This window comes from Canis aureus, chromosome 9 (genome assembly GCF_053574225.1).
Source record: "Canis aureus isolate CA01 chromosome 9, VMU_Caureus_v.1.0, whole genome shotgun sequence".
Lineage (NCBI taxonomy): Eukaryota > Metazoa > Chordata > Mammalia > Carnivora > Canidae > Canis > Canis aureus.
Genome location: NC_135619.1, coordinates 47435800 through 47454580, shown reverse-complemented (window position 1 = coordinate 47454580; position 18781 = coordinate 47435800). Strand labels below are relative to the sequence as shown.

The 18781-nt window shown below is 44.1% G+C and overlaps 1 protein-coding gene and 1 pseudogene across 1 annotated transcript in view; both read right to left on the bottom strand.

Annotated features, from left to right (window-relative positions):
- Positions 1-18781, bottom strand: part of LOC144320823 (uncharacterized) — a 68767-nt gene that overhangs the window by 35446 nt on the left and 14540 nt on the right. The window contains exon 2 of the mRNA XM_077909802.1: positions 816-950. Within this exon, the coding sequence (XP_077765928.1) occupies positions 816-877 (62 nt within the window). The 5' untranslated portion in view covers positions 878-950. The remainder of the gene's footprint in view (positions 1-815; positions 951-18781) is intronic.
- Positions 11127-16057, bottom strand: LOC144320819 (L-lactate dehydrogenase B chain-like; annotated as a pseudogene).

Below are 18781 nucleotides of genomic sequence, written 5' to 3'. Positions count from 1 at the left end.
CAACATTATTTGAAGAAGCTCCCACTGTCCTCTCCAACCTCCGTGTTAATTATGTGTCGATCGCTTATGCCATTTAGTTTGAGAAAGAGAAGCCCTTCCCTCACTGAACTTCCACCAAGTGCACTGATTCTTCCCGTGTGCCTTCTCCAAGAGACCGTGGGACCTTTTGGCCCAGGGACACACTACACACTACTATTCCCAGTGCCTCCCATCTTTTCTCTTCTCTAGGTCCCCTGTGCTCAGACACCCAGCTCACTGAGCACAGCCTCCCCTACTGAGCACATCATTATTATGTAACAGCTTCTCTGCCTCCCCCCCACCCCCACCCCCACCCACCCCCTCTGGGGAGGCCTAGTCCCCAGTCCCTCTCTGCTCTCCTCAGGACTCCACCGCTAGAAAAGTTGCTGTTTCAGGGATCATCTTGCCTACCTCCCGCCTGTTTACATCTTCTGTGGTCACAGGCTCCTTCACTTATGGGGCCTGCCTGGGCCCAGGCCCACTTGACAGGTAATCTCTGGCTGCCTCTGCTCTGGCTACTCCTGTCCCCAGGCTGCTGCTCCCGTGCCCTCCCAGGATGGCGCTTCACTTCCTCTGAAGTCGTGATCCCCAGGAAGGTGTCCCACAGGGTGGGTGGAATGGAGAGACAAGGCCACCTCTCCTATAAGATTCACTTCAGGGGGCAAAGACATGTGGTTCACATGAAAGTTAAGAAGAACCTGCTGCCCAGACATTTTCCTGTGATCACCGATAACGATCAGGGTGCCATGTAGGAGGACTACCCTTTTGTCCCCCGAGACTGCTACTACTACAGCTACCTGGAAGGGGTCCCTGGGTCCATGGGCACGCTGGACACCTGCAATGGGGGTCTGCGTGGCATGCTGCAGGTCGATGACTTCACGTATGAAATAAAACCGCTGGAGGCTTCTTCCACATTTGAGCACGTGGTTTCCCTGCTTGTGACAGAAGGAAGATCATCAGAGGCTCAAAAGTGTAAGATTGGAGAGCAAGATACAGATCAAGCATATGAGGAGGCAATGCTTGCTGGAACTCCTAGAGCAGGCCCAGTGTATTTGTGGCAGTCACATAGGAAATTTTTAAAAATTCACTACACAATTTCTCACTCTTTATATTTGATGAGGCCTAATATAACACAGGCAATAGAGGGTGTGGTAATGATAAACAGCATACTTCACACAATTTACCAACAATCTCTTATAAATGTCTATGTACGTCTTTTGTGCATATGGAATGATCGGGATCATGTAGAAATAACAAAGAAAAAATCAGCATATTCTGCTGTAGAAGACTTTGGCTTGTGGAAATATTATGGATTTTTCTATAAGATTGAACATGATACTTCCCTACTTCTTACAGGACATAAGATTGTAGGAAGTATATACTTTGCCCACCATGGTGGAACATGCAACCCCAACTGGGGAGCAATGTTTGTGTATGTAGCAAATTATCACATATTCTTGGCTGGGGGTATTTCAGCACACACCTTAGGTCACAGCTTAAACCTTGTCCATGATGTATTTGGTTGTAAATGTTTTAGAAGAAGCCACTGTGTCATGACTGAACAGCCTGGTTTAATGGATATGTTGAGTAATTGTTCTTATGACAGCCTGCACCGTCGAGTTAGTGGATGGGATCCTTGTATGAGCATACCAAATGTACCATACACCAATTTTCCTTATGTAGCTCCTCGTTGTGGTGACAAGATTAGAAATCAGTTGGAAGAATGTGACTGTGGCTCCCTTAAAGACTGCAATGACAATAAATGTTGTGAGACCAATTGTGCCTTTTCCCTTGGGAGTGACTGCAGCGAAGGATCCTGTTGCGTTAACTGCAAATATGCTCAACCTGGACTGCTTTGCAGGGACATACTCGGTATTTGTGATCTCCCAGAATACTGTGATGGGACATCGCATAATTGTCCTAATGACGTTTACACCCAGGATGGAACCCCATGTTCAACGTTAGCTGTCTGTGTGAGAGGAAACTGTACTGATCGTGATATGCAGTGTCAATCCCTTTTTGGCTATGGAATAAAAGATGCTGCACCAGCATGCTATGAAAAACTGAACGTATTAGGTGATCGATTTGGGAACTGTGGGGTGAGGGTGGTACGAGGAGGAGGAAAACCTGTTAGATGTGAAGAAGATGATGTTCTTTGTGGAATGCTGCACTGTCGTGATGTTCAAGAAATTCCTGGTGGAGGTGACCATGTTACATTTCGTCACATAGTAGTAACAGGTATTAATCAAGAAAAATGCTTTGGATACGATGCACACCATGGGACAGAGATCCCAGAAATGGGGCTAGTTGTGGATGGGGCAACATGTGGCCCAGGAAAATACTGCTTGAATCAGAATTGTACTTTTTATCAAGACATGGGTTTTGACTGTGATGTCAGTACATGCAATTTCAGAGGGGTGTGTAACAGCAAGAAACACTGTCACTGTATGAGAGGTTGGAAACCCCCAACATGTGAAGAGAAAGGAGCAGGTGGTAGTATAGATAGTGGCCCTCCACCGGACAGAGAATATGTTCTAAGAGGCAAAGTAACTGTTAGTGTAAACAGGGCACTAGGTTTAATAGTGATTCGTACATTACTTTTCCTGACTGGGTTAATCATTGGACTCTTTTTCCAATTAAAAAAAAGGTACTGAGGAGCACAAAACATAAACCTTCGAAGCATCAATATTTCAGTTAGTTAATACCAGTGATATGCACAAAATGGACAAAATAACATTGACCACTGGAAAAATGATCAATAAAGACTCTTATAATTATACATTCCCGTATTTATCCTGAGCTTGTCACCTTCAAATAAAATATCCCGGCAAAAAAAAAAAAAAAAAAAAAAAAAAAAAGCAACCTGTGTGTTTGTTAAGATGTGGAATCCCGCGTTTTACAAATGATTGGGTAAGCAAACCTTGTTGGCATGGGTACGCACCAGATTTAACAAGTTTTTGGACCATTTCCCAATTGGCCATATAGTAGATTTCTGTTATTTCTTCATTTCACTGCTCCTGTTAAACAAATGGCACTTGAAGTGACAGTTGGAAGATATGATAGGATGGTAAGAACTTTTCTGTCAAGGCACATGGGTGCCAACAGATCTACCTACCGCCTGCCAAGTATGGGCTCTTGGACAAAGCCTCAGGCCGTGAGTTTCAAGGTCCATGTTACATTGGGAGATGCAATGCACTTTGCCAGGATTTTGTGGTGATCAGAAGAAAGCACCCAAGAAGGGCCTGGAACACGTTAGGCACTTAATATATGCCATTATTCTCACTATTCTCATTATTCCTTTTGGGCTATACTAAACCTGAGGTATTCCAGCAGAATGAGTTTGGGATTGTATCTTTATCACTTTTTTTTTTTAGAGTTCATTTATTGATTTGAGAGAGACAGTGAAGTGAAATAGAGTGAGTGAAAGAGAGAAAGGGGGAGGCGCACATGCACGAGCAAGGAGGGAGAGGGGCAGAGGGAGAGGGAAAGAAGCAGACTCACCTGCTGAGCAGGGAGTCTGACCCAGGACTCCATCCCAGGATTCTGGAATCATGACCTGAGCTGAAGGCAGACACTTAACTGGCTGAGCCCCTCATGTGCCCCTGTTGTGTCTTGATTATAAAACCATCACAGGAGGAACTGTCCATCCCTGACTGATACATCACAGCTTAAGGCCCCTGGCTGTTGGAGTTGTAGGAACTCACATTTCATACCTTAGGAAATGCCTGAGCACAGGCTGTCTGTAAAGTACGAGGCAGAACTGACCGTCTGATACGTGTACGGACAAAACATTTACACAAAAGTGAACAGTTATACCAGTTATACCTCAAGAAATCTCCCTTTAAAAATAACAACTACAACGAAGAGTCTTCCACCTGCAGTGTGACGATGAGAGCTGTTACTCCACATGCTAAGCACCCTGTGGGGATGTTGTTCTAACTGCCAAAGACACCAAGCCCAGTCATATACCTGGAGACTCGGGGAAGTGACCCCGGGCTTGGGCTGCAGACCACTGAACCCACTGTGGGCTGTGTGTCAGCTAGGACTCCACTTACTGCCTGATGCCCATAAGCTCCCACTCTAACATGATCTATGATGATGCTTTGGAATTCTGAGTATTAATGTCAATGCAGAGACAGTGTCTAAGAATCCAAAGTATTTCTCTATTCCTAGTGTACAGGCTCTCAGGGTAATGGCCATCAGGCTCGTGTAGGCGTGGGACTGGGAGAATTGATAGGTTACCTTGTGTCCCATTATATTGATAGGTCCTTCCTCCTAGGGACACAGCCATATCTATCTGTTCAGTTCATAGGTGTCTGCCTCTGCAAATCATCTTTGCTCCAGGAACTGCACAAGCATCATGATTTTTTATCGTTGCAACCATTCTCAGCCTCCTCCTCTGCCAGTTTTGCCTTCTTCCATTGTAGATGTTACGAAGCGCTCTGTTTGCCTCTCGAGATCTTGTGCTTGTGACCACCACAAAAGTCCCTATAGGTGAATCCCCTTTGCTACCTCTCCAATCTTGACCAGTTTTAGGGTCATTGTGGGTCCCTGGCTGCGGCCACCTGGTCTCTGTTACTTGGAGAGACCTCATTATTGCCTTAGGTGCTAAAAAACAGGGTTCCGTGCTAATCTGTCTTATCATCAGACTGGCCTGTAGAGGAGAGACACAATTGAACTCCTAAGAGGTGATGTTTCTCCTTGCACCAGCAGTTTGGTTGTTTTCCTTTCATTGAGGTATAATTGACCTGTAGCATATTGACCTGTAGCATCATATCCGTTTCAAGTTGGGAGTGTAATTGTTCAACGTGTGTACATATGGCAATAGACACAGCCATAAGTCTAGTTAGCATCTGTCACCATACATTGTTACAGGAAAGCTTTTTCTTGCCATGAGAACTTTGAAGATCTACTCTCTCAATAACTTTCAAATACAGAATGCAGTATTATTAACGATGGTCACCATGCTATACACTACCTCCCCAGGGCTTATTGATGACACGACTGGAAATTTGTGCCTTTTGACGCCCCCCCCCCCCACTCCTATATTGCTCACCCCTCTGCCTCTTCCTCTGGTAACCACTGGTCTGTTCTGTCTTTACCAAGTACATTCCGATGGGTCCTCTGGGCTCACATCATATATGCAGGGTAGCATGCCTATCTCTCTTAGCCTTGTTCTGCCAGCAAGCATGGTAAATGAAGCATTTTGACTTTGCCCAGGACAGGCTATTGTTTTCTACCTGCTTCTGAGAGTTCCCCTAGAAGTGCGTGGGCCTCATTCCCTGGGACCATTGTCCTTGCCTCACACGGATTCTTGCATCTACTTTGGTGTGATACCATTCTTCTCAGAGTGGGGCTTGGGACTTATCCAGCCAGATTATGCTAGGTATGGCACAGCAGACCCCATGTGAGGGAGGGCAGCCAGGAGGAGTGGGGACGGTTCCTTGTGGGAAGACAAGCTCTGAGAATTCATATGGTCCTGTGGAGCCCATATTTTCAGGGATATATACCCAGAGGTCACAATCTCCTGTTTAAAACACCTGGTTTCCCTAGCATAATTATATACTTGCTCTGGAGGACTATGGAAAAGTCCCTGCAGCTCTTGGGCCCTCTGATACTGAGATTGCTCCTCAGCTATGATTACTCTTCCATACCAGGAGATAAGGGCCCTTTGGTAAGCAACTAAAGAAGCTTTCTGGCACTTATATATGGCCTTACTGTTTAGTAACCTAGGAGAGTCCCCCAGTTCCCTTTTTTCTTGTTACCTTTGACAGGGCCTCAACACAATTTGGTCATAACCCACCAAATCTGCCATCCTTGGAGACATTACAGCTTGCATGTGGTTCAAATGCCTAATTCATTGCACATGAGAGAGTGTTGCCCTGTCAGGACCTTTCCCGGGTCACCGCTGGTAAATTCCTCAGCGTTAGGCTACCTACCACCTTGTGCCAGGGATTACCTTTTCTTCACATTCTTCTTGGGAGAGAGTCCTCCTTGACAGCTGAGTGTTGACTGAGCATGGCCCTAAGCTCATCTTGCTCTTTTGGCAGATCACTATCAGCACCACTGTCTTTGGAGAAGTGGATGTCAAGACAGGATTAGACCTTCAGGAGGTTCATGGAAGGAAAGTTTGTAAGGATAAAGGGGGAGGAGTTAAGAGTAGACTCAGCGAGCCTTTAATCCACCATACCTCTCATGCTAAAGGAGAGAGAAAGATACGATCGTATTATAAGAGCCTCAGACAACAGAGTAGGTGTGAATCTCGTTTACCCATGCCAGTGGGGAGCCCTTGAGCCACAGCGACCCTTTACAGCCTCCTACTTTGGGCAGCAGTGTGGCCCTGGTTTAGTGCCACCATGCTCAAACATGGGCTGGAGCTTCCCAAAAGAAACATGGCCTGGGGTGAATTTCTTGCAGCCACAAAGGTAAGATAACTGGAGGGTGTCGATGAGCCTTGCTCCCCGTCTCAGATGATTCCCCTGAAGGGTGACCGGAAGTCACAGAACAAGCAACTGCCATATTAAGGAAGGATTTTTCAGGGGGCCACAAAGGGATCTCAATTGGGAAGAAATGTGGCCCACCATTCTTAAGTCCTTTGGGTAAACATTACTTCTGCTCCTACCTTAGTTGCGTATTGCTCCTGTGTTGGTGGAGAAGGCAGTTGGGAGGGGCTTTTGACAGAAGGCAGTTAGGAGTAGCCTTGGCTACTGTAGTGACTCCGTCTCCCTCTGTCAGGGAACCGGTGAGAGGATTCCGCCAGCTGCTAAGGAGATCTGTTGATTCTTCAGCCAAGGGCCAGGAAGAGGACACCATGCATGGCATAAGTCACGAGGAGGACGTGTGCCAGCAATGTTTGTTACCTTGCCTCTGTCTGTCCCCACGCTAATGGATGATCACCATCACATTATCTGCCCTGTTATCAATGGCAGCTCAGCAGACCCTGTATCAGAGAAATGCTGCTAATATTGGAGTACTTCCCTTTCTTCAGGATCTCAGTATCATTTGAGGAAGGAGTGAGGGAATGGGTTCTATGAATACATGTACGATTGCCTTCAGAGTCTTTGCTTGAGGTGATCTTACTTCCACTTCAGTCAGTGAGTCTGGGTCTGAGAACTGGTCTAGGTCTGGACACGGGGGTGAGAGGGTCACAATTTCCCATTGCAGCCACTAACATTGTTCTTGAGAGCTTTTTTGCTTGCACAAATCGTGCTTGCCCTCAGATACTCATCTGTCTCTCTCATAGCAACATGTTCTAGTAGACATCTTCCCCTGTGGCTGAAAGGTTACTGGGTGGACATTCCAATTTGAGCAATGTCACATTAATTACAGACACTTTGCCTCCGATGGCTCAATGCTGCCTTGTGGACCCTGACATTCTGGAATCCTGTCATGTCCAGTGAGAGATGGAGTCCAGGTCTGTGGCAGCATCAACCCAGGTCTGCTAGAAGACAGCCACGACAGAGCTGCTCAGGGGTATCAGTGTCCCTTTCACCAGCCGTTCCTTACCAATTCAGTAGAGTACCTCTGGGCCGTCCTAGGAAACATATCCAGCTGGTGGGTTTTATCTTCCAGTGCTTTGGTGGTGTCCTTACTCACTTTATTTTTTTAATTTTTTAAAAGATTTTATTTATTTATTCATGAGAGACAGAGAGAGAGACAGAGAGAGAGAGAGGCAGAGACACAGGCAGAGGGAGAAGCAGGCTCCATGCAGGGAGCCCGATGTGGGACTCAATCCTGGGTTTCCAGGATCAGGCCCTGGGCTGAAGGTGGTGCTAAACTGCTGAGCCACCCGGGCTGCCCAGTCATTGCTCACTTTAGCTAAAAGTTGGAACAAATTTCTCAGCATTGTATAGAAGCTGCCTTTAATATGTGCAGTAATGAGTCAGTTATCTCTCTGGTAATCTTTCCTCATTTTGGGGAAAGCTCTGCAGTCATTTGAAGGCTACCTGGTCTACTGGTCATGTATCCTTAAACACTTGGAGACCCCTTATGAGTATCCCTAAGATGAACGTGTTTTCAGGTGACAGGACAGTTATGCCTGGTATTCACAAAAATTATGCCAGGAAGGTACACAAAATGCCCCCAAAATGTTGCATTGTGTAAAAGGACCATTGAGGTACTTCAATCAATCATAGTGTATAGGTTGAGAGTAGCTCCAGTATGATTTTCTAAAAGCTGATAGCCTTGTGTTTCTGCATTCCATTCAAATAAAATAATATAGCCCTGTACTTACAGGGATCAAAGACAGTTCTCTGATTTGTCATATTTGTCTACCCCATCAGTCAGGTGGTATTCATCCACCTCCAAGAATGAGGGCTAGCTATAGAATGGGGATGACAACGGCACCTGAAGGTTTCTTCAGTGTTTTGCATGGTGCAGGAACTGGGGCCACTCCTATTTTTTTCCAATTACTTCCCAGTAAGGTTAAGTAAGATAGTCAAATCATGGCCAGAGCCGTCTGATAGAGGACGCCAGACTCAATAGTTGGTTAAATTTTAGATGCCTGCAGGAGTTTGGCAATGCTGCATCAGGGCAATGGCCTTCATGAGGAAGGTTCCAGTGAAGTTCTGAAAGATAAAAAAAATCTTTAATGTCCCTCTTTCCCCCAGGTCTGAGGTATTCTCTCCTCCAGTTCCAGGGTTTTCTCTTTCTACTGCCACAAAATTGTTATTTGTCATCCCTGTAGATAAAAAATTTCATTTAAAAATGTTTTTGTTTAAAAAAAAAAAAAAGATCTGAGAGAGAGAGAGAAAGAGCAGTGGGGAGGCATAGAGGGAGAGGGAGAAGCAGACTCCCTGCTGAGCAGAAAGCCCGATACAGGACTGGATTCCAGGACCCTGGGATCATGACCTAAGCCAAAGGTAGACATTTAACCAACTGAGCCACCTAGGCACCACAACATGTTTCTTTTTTTAATTAAGTAGGCTCTATGGCCTACATGGGGTCAAACTCATGACTCTGATACCAAGAGTCATATGATCTACCATCTAAGACTTCTAGGTACCCCTAAAATCTTTCTAAAATCTCCTACTCATAACTAGCTCTTCGCTCTGGAAGGGACTGGTACGGGTGATTCCATGGCACTTTCATAAAATTCAGTAAGAATTCGGTTTAAGGGGCACCTGGGTGGCCCAGCAGTTGAGCATCTGCTTTCAGCCCAGGGCCTAATCCTGGAGACCCAGGATTGAGTCCTACGCCCGGCTCCTTGCATGGAGCCTGCTTCTCCCTCTGCCGGTGTGTCTGCCTCTCTCTGTGTCTCTCATGAATAAATAAAATATTTAAAAAAAAATTTTTTTTAAAGATTTTGGTTTAAATTCCCTAAACCTCCTTCTAGTCAGGCTGCCTTCCAGAGAATGTACTGCCATGGTGATATATATACCAGGGGAATAAAGGATGCCTAGGAATGGTCCATGGTCCATGGTCCAGTGGTCCATGCCTAGGAATGGTCACACACAGCAGAATCCAGAACTTTTAAAATAGTGCTATATTACTTCCCACCCCTTGTGTCCTTATCATTACACCAAAGAAATAGCCAAGATGGTGCTACGAAGACTAGGGAGACCCCAAGGCCCTAAGGCCTCCTCCGGCCAACCAGTCCCCAATGTTGCTGGAGGCTCTTTGTCTTGTGGAAAAAAGAATGATGATAGACTAAACAAGCAATGCAAGTGAAGCATTTTTTAAAGTGGGAGTACACTCCAGAGATGTAAGACATGTTCTCTCAAGGGCAAGTTGCATGCCCCCGGGTGTGGGTTTCTATCTTTTCTTGATAGTTGTTAACTATGGGGTAGAATAGCTATTACTTGGAGAGGAGAGCTTTTCGAGAGCAGGGTTTTGTCCCTTGCCTTGGGCCTGCCTATTTAACAGTCCAGCTTCTTGTAGCTTTGTCTTTGGGAGAGCTGCCAGTACAGGCCCTTGACTTTCCCAATAGAGGGCCAGGCCCCCCCCCCCGCCTTGGCTGGCCTCCAGGTGTCCTGTTAAAGTCTAATTAACTGCCAACTCTAACAAAAAGGCAATGATCCCTTTTTAGAAATAGCTTCATTGAGTGATGAAATCATCTTACACTGTGTGCAAGTCAATAGGTAAGGGAGGCAGAAGCATCCATCTTTTTGAGTTGAATTCTTGGAGATGCTTCCAAAACTTGAATACTACCATGGCTGTGGATGTTGAAGGTTTGTGGACTACCTTTACTGTCAGCTAATCGTTGAGTGGTTTTAGAGATAAAATGTGTGCTTTGTGTAGATCTCGGTCTGTCCCTATTGATACTATTGGCTAGGAATGCCTGGGGGCACTCACCTACACGTGTACCACTTCTGGTGACTTTACATTTCCCCCACCAGAGCCAATGTGGTGGTTCTTATTATGACCACAAGACACACCTTAGCAACAAGAATCAGGAAACGTTGAAAAAGCAACGTTTATTGCTCAAAAGTCCTACAGGGGTACGTTGCACAACTGGGACCACATAGCCAGGTTAGGATTGAGGGACAGTGCATGTATCTCGGGTTCTATCTTTATTGGGGTTGAGGGTGTCCTGTTTACTCTTTATTGGTTAATTTAAAACAAAAGAGTGGGAATTAAAGTGCAGGAAAGGAAAAGCATTCAAGGGATCAGTTATCTAGATTACCCAGGGCTTTCCAAAAGGGGAACATGATGGGTAGAGTGGCCTGGCTCTTTATCTATTTGTGTAGCTAAGAATATGTTTATTTGAGATGGATATCTTTGAAGTGAGTGGCTCAGCAATCAAAAGTTTACTGTCAGGCACTTAAACTACAATGTGTACTATTGTCAGGCTACAAATGGTCCAGAAAGCTGAACACATGACCCAGATTAGTTTCAAAGGCCCCAACTGTGTGGCTGAGGTTGGTTGATCAGATTGAAACAGCAATACTGTAGCTTCAGAAAGTGTCAACAGTGGCAAAGTACCACTGGTGGCCCCCCAAAAAGGATCAAAGTTCTGATGTCAGTTGGCCAGGAGCTTGCAGAGGCAGCACCCATGCAACCTGGGCTCTCTTACCTTGAAACATAAGCTTTTGGCAGGAATCACAAACCTAGCAGGCAGTGGTAGGCTCTGCATCAGAAAGTCTTATTTTCTGCCTCATATAGTAGAATTTTTTTTTTTATGGTAGTTAATTTTATTTGTTCAAGGCTCATATTGCAAGCATTAAACCAAGCATGGGCTTTGATTCTGTGAGCCCAAATTCACATATTTAGGAAGATAAAAGCAAACTGTGATCCATGTATATGGATGAAAAACTAAAGGCTCACAGTTAATCACATCATGGTTTTAAATTTCTACAGCCTAGAAGCCAGAAGTCACAGATCTTTTAGGTCTTTCTGGATATCCCACAAGGTATCTGCACTTTTCTTGAGCTGGGCAACCTCATCATCCTTCAGCTTCTGATTGATCACACTGGTTAAGCCCCGAGCATTCAGGATACACGGAAGACTCAGGAAGACTTCGTTCTCAATACCATACATGCCCTTCACCATTGTTGACACTGGATGAATCCTGGAGATTTTTCAACATGGATTCAATGAGATCAGCCACACTTAATCCAATAGCCCAGTTGATATATCCTTTTAGCTTGATGACTTCATAGGCACTTTCAACCACCATCTTATGCACTTCCTTCCAATTTTCACTGTCGTTGTCTGTTCCCATTTCTGAATTCAGTTCCTGAAGAGAAACACCTGCCACATTCACTACACTCCACACAGCCGCACTTGAGTCACCATGTTCTCCCAAAATCCATCCATGCTGGGATGGATGCTGGGATGAATGCCAAGTTTTTCAGCCATAAGATAGCAAAATCTAGCAGAATCCAGATTACACCCACTTCCAATCACACAGTGCTTGGGTAGTCCACTTAGTTTCCAGGTAACATATGTAAGAATATCCACTGGGTTGGAAACCACAATTATGATACAATCAGGACTGTACTTGACTATCTGAGGAATAATGAATTTGAAGACATTAACATTCCTTTGCACCAGATTGAGGCAGCTCTCTCCCTCCTGCTGGCGGACTCCTGCAGTCACCACCACAATCTTAGAATTGGCAGTCACAGAGTAATCTTTATCTGCCACAATTTTAGGTGTCTGTAGAAATAAGCTCCCATGCTGTAGATCCATCATTTCTCCTTTGAGTTTATCTTCTAAAACATCCACAAGGGCAAGTTCATCAGCCACAGACTTTCCCAGAATGCTGATGGCACATGCCATACCAACTTGTCCAACACCCACTACAGTGATCTTATTGTTTGGGATTGCAGCCTCTTCTGCAACTGGTGCAATCAGTTTTTCCTTAAGAGTTGCCATTGTGCCCCGAGACCAGCGGCTGTAAGGGTCGCGCGAAGGAGACCAGGTAGCTGCGCGCGTCTCCTCCGGCGCAGGATCCGCAAGGAGAGGAAGAGGCGGGTCATATAGTAGAAATTGATGCTATATGCTTGTAATTCCTGAACCATAAATTTGTGTTCAATATATGATGGTACAGGTTTTGCCACGATAGTAGTACAAAGTTTTCCATTAGTTTGATTCCTGTTGGTCTCATTAGAAAACCAATCTTTACCAAGGACATCTACATGAGTGACCCTGGATGGTTCAGTCCCTACAATTCGTTTCCAGGGTTCATGGCCCCAAAGGGGTGTCATTAATGTGCCAGTCTGTTGTGTTTCTAAGTAGCAAACAGCCAGGCCATTGGCGATAGGGAAGACTCAAGAGAAGAATAGCCAAGGCACAGAGGTGTAAGAGCACCAGCTCTGGCGAAGGAGGTGGGGGGAAAGGGGGAGCAATCCCAAACAAACTAGGTTCAGCCACTTTCTGCTGATGAAATCGAAGGCAGAGAGACAAGTGATGGTGAAACAAGAAAGTAGTTTATTTCAGTGAGGCCAAAACTAGGAAGACCGCGGCCTAGCATCTCAAAGACAGTTTCCCAAGTACTGAAAATACTTAGGTTTATACAAGGATAGGGATATCTTGTATATCCCCCTATGTGGGATAGGGGTCAGTGGGTACATGCAGGTGGGCAGTGCAGATCATCATTGTCATGGGTGGGGTCTTGCTGGCTCAGGGCAGCCCTTACTACTTGAGGGCGTAGTTGTGACGCTTTGCCCACAAGTCTTTTGCCAGATTTAAGAGATAAGCTGGAAAGAACTTGATCAGTTAGAAAGGTTGAGGTCAGAGTGGAGGTAGTTGAAGTCCTCTTTCAAAACTACACCAGAGGATAGAGGCACCTGCGCTAAATAAACCCTGACCACTCTGCTTAAGGCTCAACCAAACTAGCTTCTAATATTTTTGGCCACTCAATTTCTTAATCTTCATTGTGGACATCATTTTTTTCTGCTTTAAGGATGCCTTGACTCAGCAGCTACAGCCATACTGCATTTTGGCTAGGGCTGCAGGGATTTCCGCCTTTTGTTATAATGACATCCTTTCCCCATCCCACTTTGGAGAATGAACAATCGAAGGAGCATTTGATTGACTTATTTAATCCTAACTCATTACCCAGCCTCTAAGCATCTATTGACAATATGGCAGAGAAGAACCCTTACCCCCTTCTTGCCCACTATTTGATCAAGAGCATTCAGTAGTGGATCCTGGGGAGTCCTCTTTTATCCTCTAATCTGGCCTGTGTAGACCTTCATTCTCCATTTACAAAAAGCATGTTTTTGTTACCATCACATCTTTGTCACCAAAAATGGTCAAGAAATGTGATCAGTCTAAGATTTTACCCTATGTGCAAGCTAACAAGTGAGCATGCCACAGTTTTGTAGGACACTTGATTGGATGGGTGGGCCACCAAATGTGAGGTGTCCCAATTGGGTGGGATCCAGTAGGGTGGACGGTGAAAGATTCACCCAAGGCAAAATAGGAGATAGAATTTTACCGAATACACTGTAAGGGAGCTGTAGGCAGAACAGCAAAGGAGACTGGGACAAGGCAACCGTGAGGGGCCACAGGTAGAGGGCAGAGTGAGGAGGTATGGGAACATGTGCAATTTCCCTTTTTTTGTTAATCTTAGGAACTGTGCCTGGTCAGTTAGGGCCTATGGCTATTTCAGCATGGATTACTTAACAAGCCGGTTTGCACTGCCTATTTGCCTTCAGCTTGGTGGCCACTGTGGGCCCTTTTACCTTAAAGGTTTCCATTGCTCAGGCTTGTTGCCTAAAAGTGGCCTAAGTTTCATGGATAGTAGCAGAAGATGAGATGCCTGGTTCAGAGACAAAGGATTTTATTTCTCATGGCAGGGCAAAGAGCATGCTCTTGTCAATTTAATGTATTCCAAAGTCTCATGGGAGCAATGTAGAGAAGTCCTGAGGATACTGCACATATAATGATTTTACAACATAGCTAAGAAACTGTGAGCTTTGGGAAACCACACCTTTTATGATATGTTGCTCAGAAATCTGCCCAATTTCTGCCCTGGAGGAAGACATTACCTTTATTAAACTGGACAGTAAACAAACCAGGTTTTCCAGGGCAGGTTTTCCAAATTGGTCCACTATACAAACATCCTTGAAAAGATACTCTGGAATAATATCTGTCAGTACTTCTGCATATTACAAATGTAATAAGCAATCCATGGAGAATTGTTTCCCAAGAGATAAAGATATAGAAACGTTCATATAATAGATAAATGTATTCTCTGATTCAGTCTTCTGAGAGGGACTAGGAGCAATTATACCCCAGTAATAATGAGCACACTTAGTCCTCAGATCTTGTCTCATAAATACCACTGACTGCTCAAAAACACCAGAGATCCTTGGAGAAAATGGTAATTCCAGGACTGGCACCAGTAAAATACAAGAGAAGCCTAAAACATTTTGTGGCAAAAAATAATGCAATGCTCAAGGAATTATAGAGATAGGTTGAAAGGACACAGATGCAAGCTTAAAGGTGCTCCCATGGGTCAAATCTAAGACAATTTAGCTTTAAAATAAATAAATGAGAGGGATACCTGGGTGGCTCAGTGGCTAAGCACCTGCCTTTGGCTCAGGGTGTGATCCTGCAGTCCCAGGATCAGTCCCACATTGGGCTTCCCACAAGAAGCCTGCTTCTCCCTCTGTCTCTCATGAATAAATAAATTTAAAAGTCTTTTAAAAAATCTTTTAAAAAATAAATAATAGATTATAAACCATTTAATTATATTGAAATTCAGGAATCCATACTGATGATAATAAATGAAATAAGGGAAAGGGGAAAGCTGTTCTTTATAACAGAATGCCAAATAATACATGTAGATGGAATTATGGGTAAAAAAAGATCATTTGACAGATTTTACAGTTAACTGTTTCAGTGGATGATAATCAATGAATGCTGAAACAACTGGGTAAAAATTTGATGGAGGAAAGAATAATTTACATGATCTTAAAGTAATTCTCCATAAACTTCCTATTAATTATAAAAAGAAATAGTCACTTTTCAGTAGAGCCATCTACTGGACAGCATTATAACTAAGTGTTCAAAGGTAACATAACCAGTAATAGGACTGACCAACATTTTGTGCCTGATAATATGGACTGAGAAAGACATAACATCACTTTTATAGTGCTGCTTCTAAAGCTAAACTACAATTGGGACACATGGGTGGCTCAACAGTTAAACATCTGCCTTCAGCCCAGGACGTGATCCTGGAGTCCTGGGATTGGGTCCCACATCGGGCTCCCGGCATGGAGCCTGCTTCTCTCTCTGCCTATGTCTCTGCCTGTCTCTCATGAATAAATAAAACCTTTTAAAAAAATTAAGGTACAACTGATGGGATTTCTACAAGATGATTGTTCTATATTCTTGTCATGTGAGACAGACTTAAGGAGCTGATCCAGCTTAAAGGTGATTAAAGATATGGCAACTAAATTGAGTCTGTGACTCTTGGACTTTGGACAGGGAAATATAAGATGTAAAGGCCATTTAGGGAACAGTTGATGAATATAGTCTGTGAAATAGATAGTAGTATTGTATCAGTATTAAAATCCTGATTTGAGGGCAGCCCAGGTGGCTCAGCGATTTAGTGCCACCTTTGGCCCAGGGCCTGATCCTGGAGATCTGGGATAGAGTCCCACGTTGGGCTCCCTGCATGGAGCCTGCTTCTCCCTCTGCCTGTGTCTCTGCCTCTCTATCTCTCATGAATAAATGAAATCTTTAAAAAAAATTCCTGATTTTAATAAATATACTGTACTTATGTACTAGAAATGCCTTTTCTTTTTTTTTTTTTTTTTACGATTTTATTTATTCATGAAAGACAGAGAGAGAGAGAGAGAGAGAGGCAGAGACACAGGCAGAGGGAGAAGCAGGCTCCATGCAGGGAGCCCAATGTAGGACTTGATTCCAGAACTCCAGGAACACGATCACACCCTGAGCCAAAGGCAGACGCTCAACTGTTGAGCCACCCAGGCATCCTATAGAATGCCTTTTCATGTATATATCTGTCCTTCTTTTTCTTCCTCCATTCCTTGCTTTCCTTTCTTTCCTGCCTTCTTCTATTAATCTATGTACACGCTATATATGTATGTACCTATATATATGAGTGTACTGTCGTGCGTATTTTTTCTTTCATATACCAAGAAAGTACCCAAGAGTGGGAGGAGAAAGTAGAGCAGGGTAAATTATAAGAAACTGGAGAAGTGGGTAAAAGGTATACGGAAGTTTTGTGTAGTCTTCTTGCAGCTTCTAAGACTAAATATTTCCTATATGAAAAAAGAAAAATATTCCAATAGAAAAATGGACAAAGAGCAAGAGTTTTCAGATAAATAAAAAAGGGTAATGATTAAACAGAGCCATAAATATATGAAAATAATCTTTTTAAAAAAGATTTTATTTTTTTATTCCTGAGACAAGGGGAGAGCTCTCAGAGGCAGAGACATAGGCAGAGGCAGGAGAAGCAGACTCCATGCAGAAGCCCAATGCGGGACTCAACCCCGGAACTCCAGGATCATGTCTTAAGCCAAAGGCAGATGCTCAACCACCGAGCCACCCTCAACAGCATTCATAAGTGAAAAATTCAAATTAAAATATTATTTTCCACTTATCATTTTGACTAAGATGTAAAGCTGTGATGCTAATTCCAGTATGGAAAATAGCATTCTCACATAATGCTCACAGAAGGATGACTGGTACAAGCACTTTGAAATAAAATTTAGGGGGCAGGGATCCCTGGGTGGCGCAGCGGTTTGGCGCCTGCCTTTGGCCCAGGGCGCGATCCTGGAGACCCCGGATCGAATCCCACATCGGGCTCCCTGCATGGAGCCTGCTTCTCCCTCTGCCTATGTCTCTGCCCCTCTCTCTCTGTGTGTGACTATCATGAATAAATAAATAAAATCTTTAAAAAAAAAAATTTAGGGGGCACCTGGTGGCTCACGCCATGATCCCAGGGTACTGGGATCAAATCCCACGTCAGGCACCCTACTCAGCAAGGAGTCTGCCTCTCCTCCCTCCACCTGCAGCTCCCCATTTATGCTCTCTGTCATCAAATCTTTAAAAAAAAAAAATAAAGAAGTAAAATTCAGTAATATTTTCCATAAATTAGTACATACCTACCCTTTGACCTGGAAGATCTCCTTCTAGAAATTTTATTTTCCTAAGACACACAGATTCTGAATTTTCACTTAGAATTGTTTGTTGTAGGAATAAAACTAAAAATAACCCAAATGTCTATCAGTAGAAACTAAAATCTTATGAAATATCTCTAATATGAATCCTATACTCTGGATAGAATATGGATCAAAATAGACAGCAGCAATAGACTGCTAAATAAACAAATCAAGTTGCACATAATTATAGAGTGGGAAGTAACATTCTCATACTTCCCACCACGTATGCTTCTTGATCTACAGAAAACTCCCAATTCTCTAAAGCCTACAACCACCTGCTTAACAAACGTAACTATCTAATGGGTCAGGGATTGACCTTCTTAGAATCAACTTTATAGGCCAATGCATTGCCAGCCAAGGCTCCCTAGCTGTTCTCAGCCCCCCTCTGCCCATGCTCCCAGAAGCAGGTCATTGCCCCCATTCATGCAGCAGCAGTGTTAGCCACTCATTTCTGAAACCTGCAGGGTACTTACTAAAGTATACATTTTACACTTCTCATCTTTAGCCAAGATTATAAGCTGTATTTTCTGACACAGCTTTATGAGAAGCACTAATGTTGGGGGCTTAGGGTACTTGTTCAAATCAACAAAATCAGGGACGCCTTGGGTGGCTCAGCGGTTGGGTGTCTGCCTTCAGCTCAGGGATGATCCCCAGACTGGGGATCAAGTCCCACATCAGGCTTCCTGTAATGAGCCTGCTTCTCCCTCTGCCTGTATCTCTGCCCCTCTCTGTGTGTCTCTCATGAATAAAATCTTTAAAAAAAAAAAAAAATTGGTACCAGTTTGTGATATACCTAATAATGAGAGAGAGGGAACAGTGACACAAGCAGAGGAGAAGCAGGCTCCCCGCAGGAAGCCCAATGCAGAACTTAATCCTAGAACACTGGCATCACACCGTGAGCCAAAGATAGACACACTCAACCACTGAGCCACCCAGGCGTCCCCGTAATGATCATTTTATGTTTTCTCTACTAAAAAGAAACCAGGAGAAATAGGTGTGCTAGTGTTATTTGGGTCACCTACCATTTATAATGTGACGCATTAAAAAAGACAAGTGTTTAGTTGTGTGAATGTATGTTTGTGTATGTTTTGCTAGTTATTGACTGGTATCACAGCAGCAGGCCTATCCTTCTCTAGTATTCTTTAGCGCTGGAGCTAGGACTGCAAACTACATTTCCC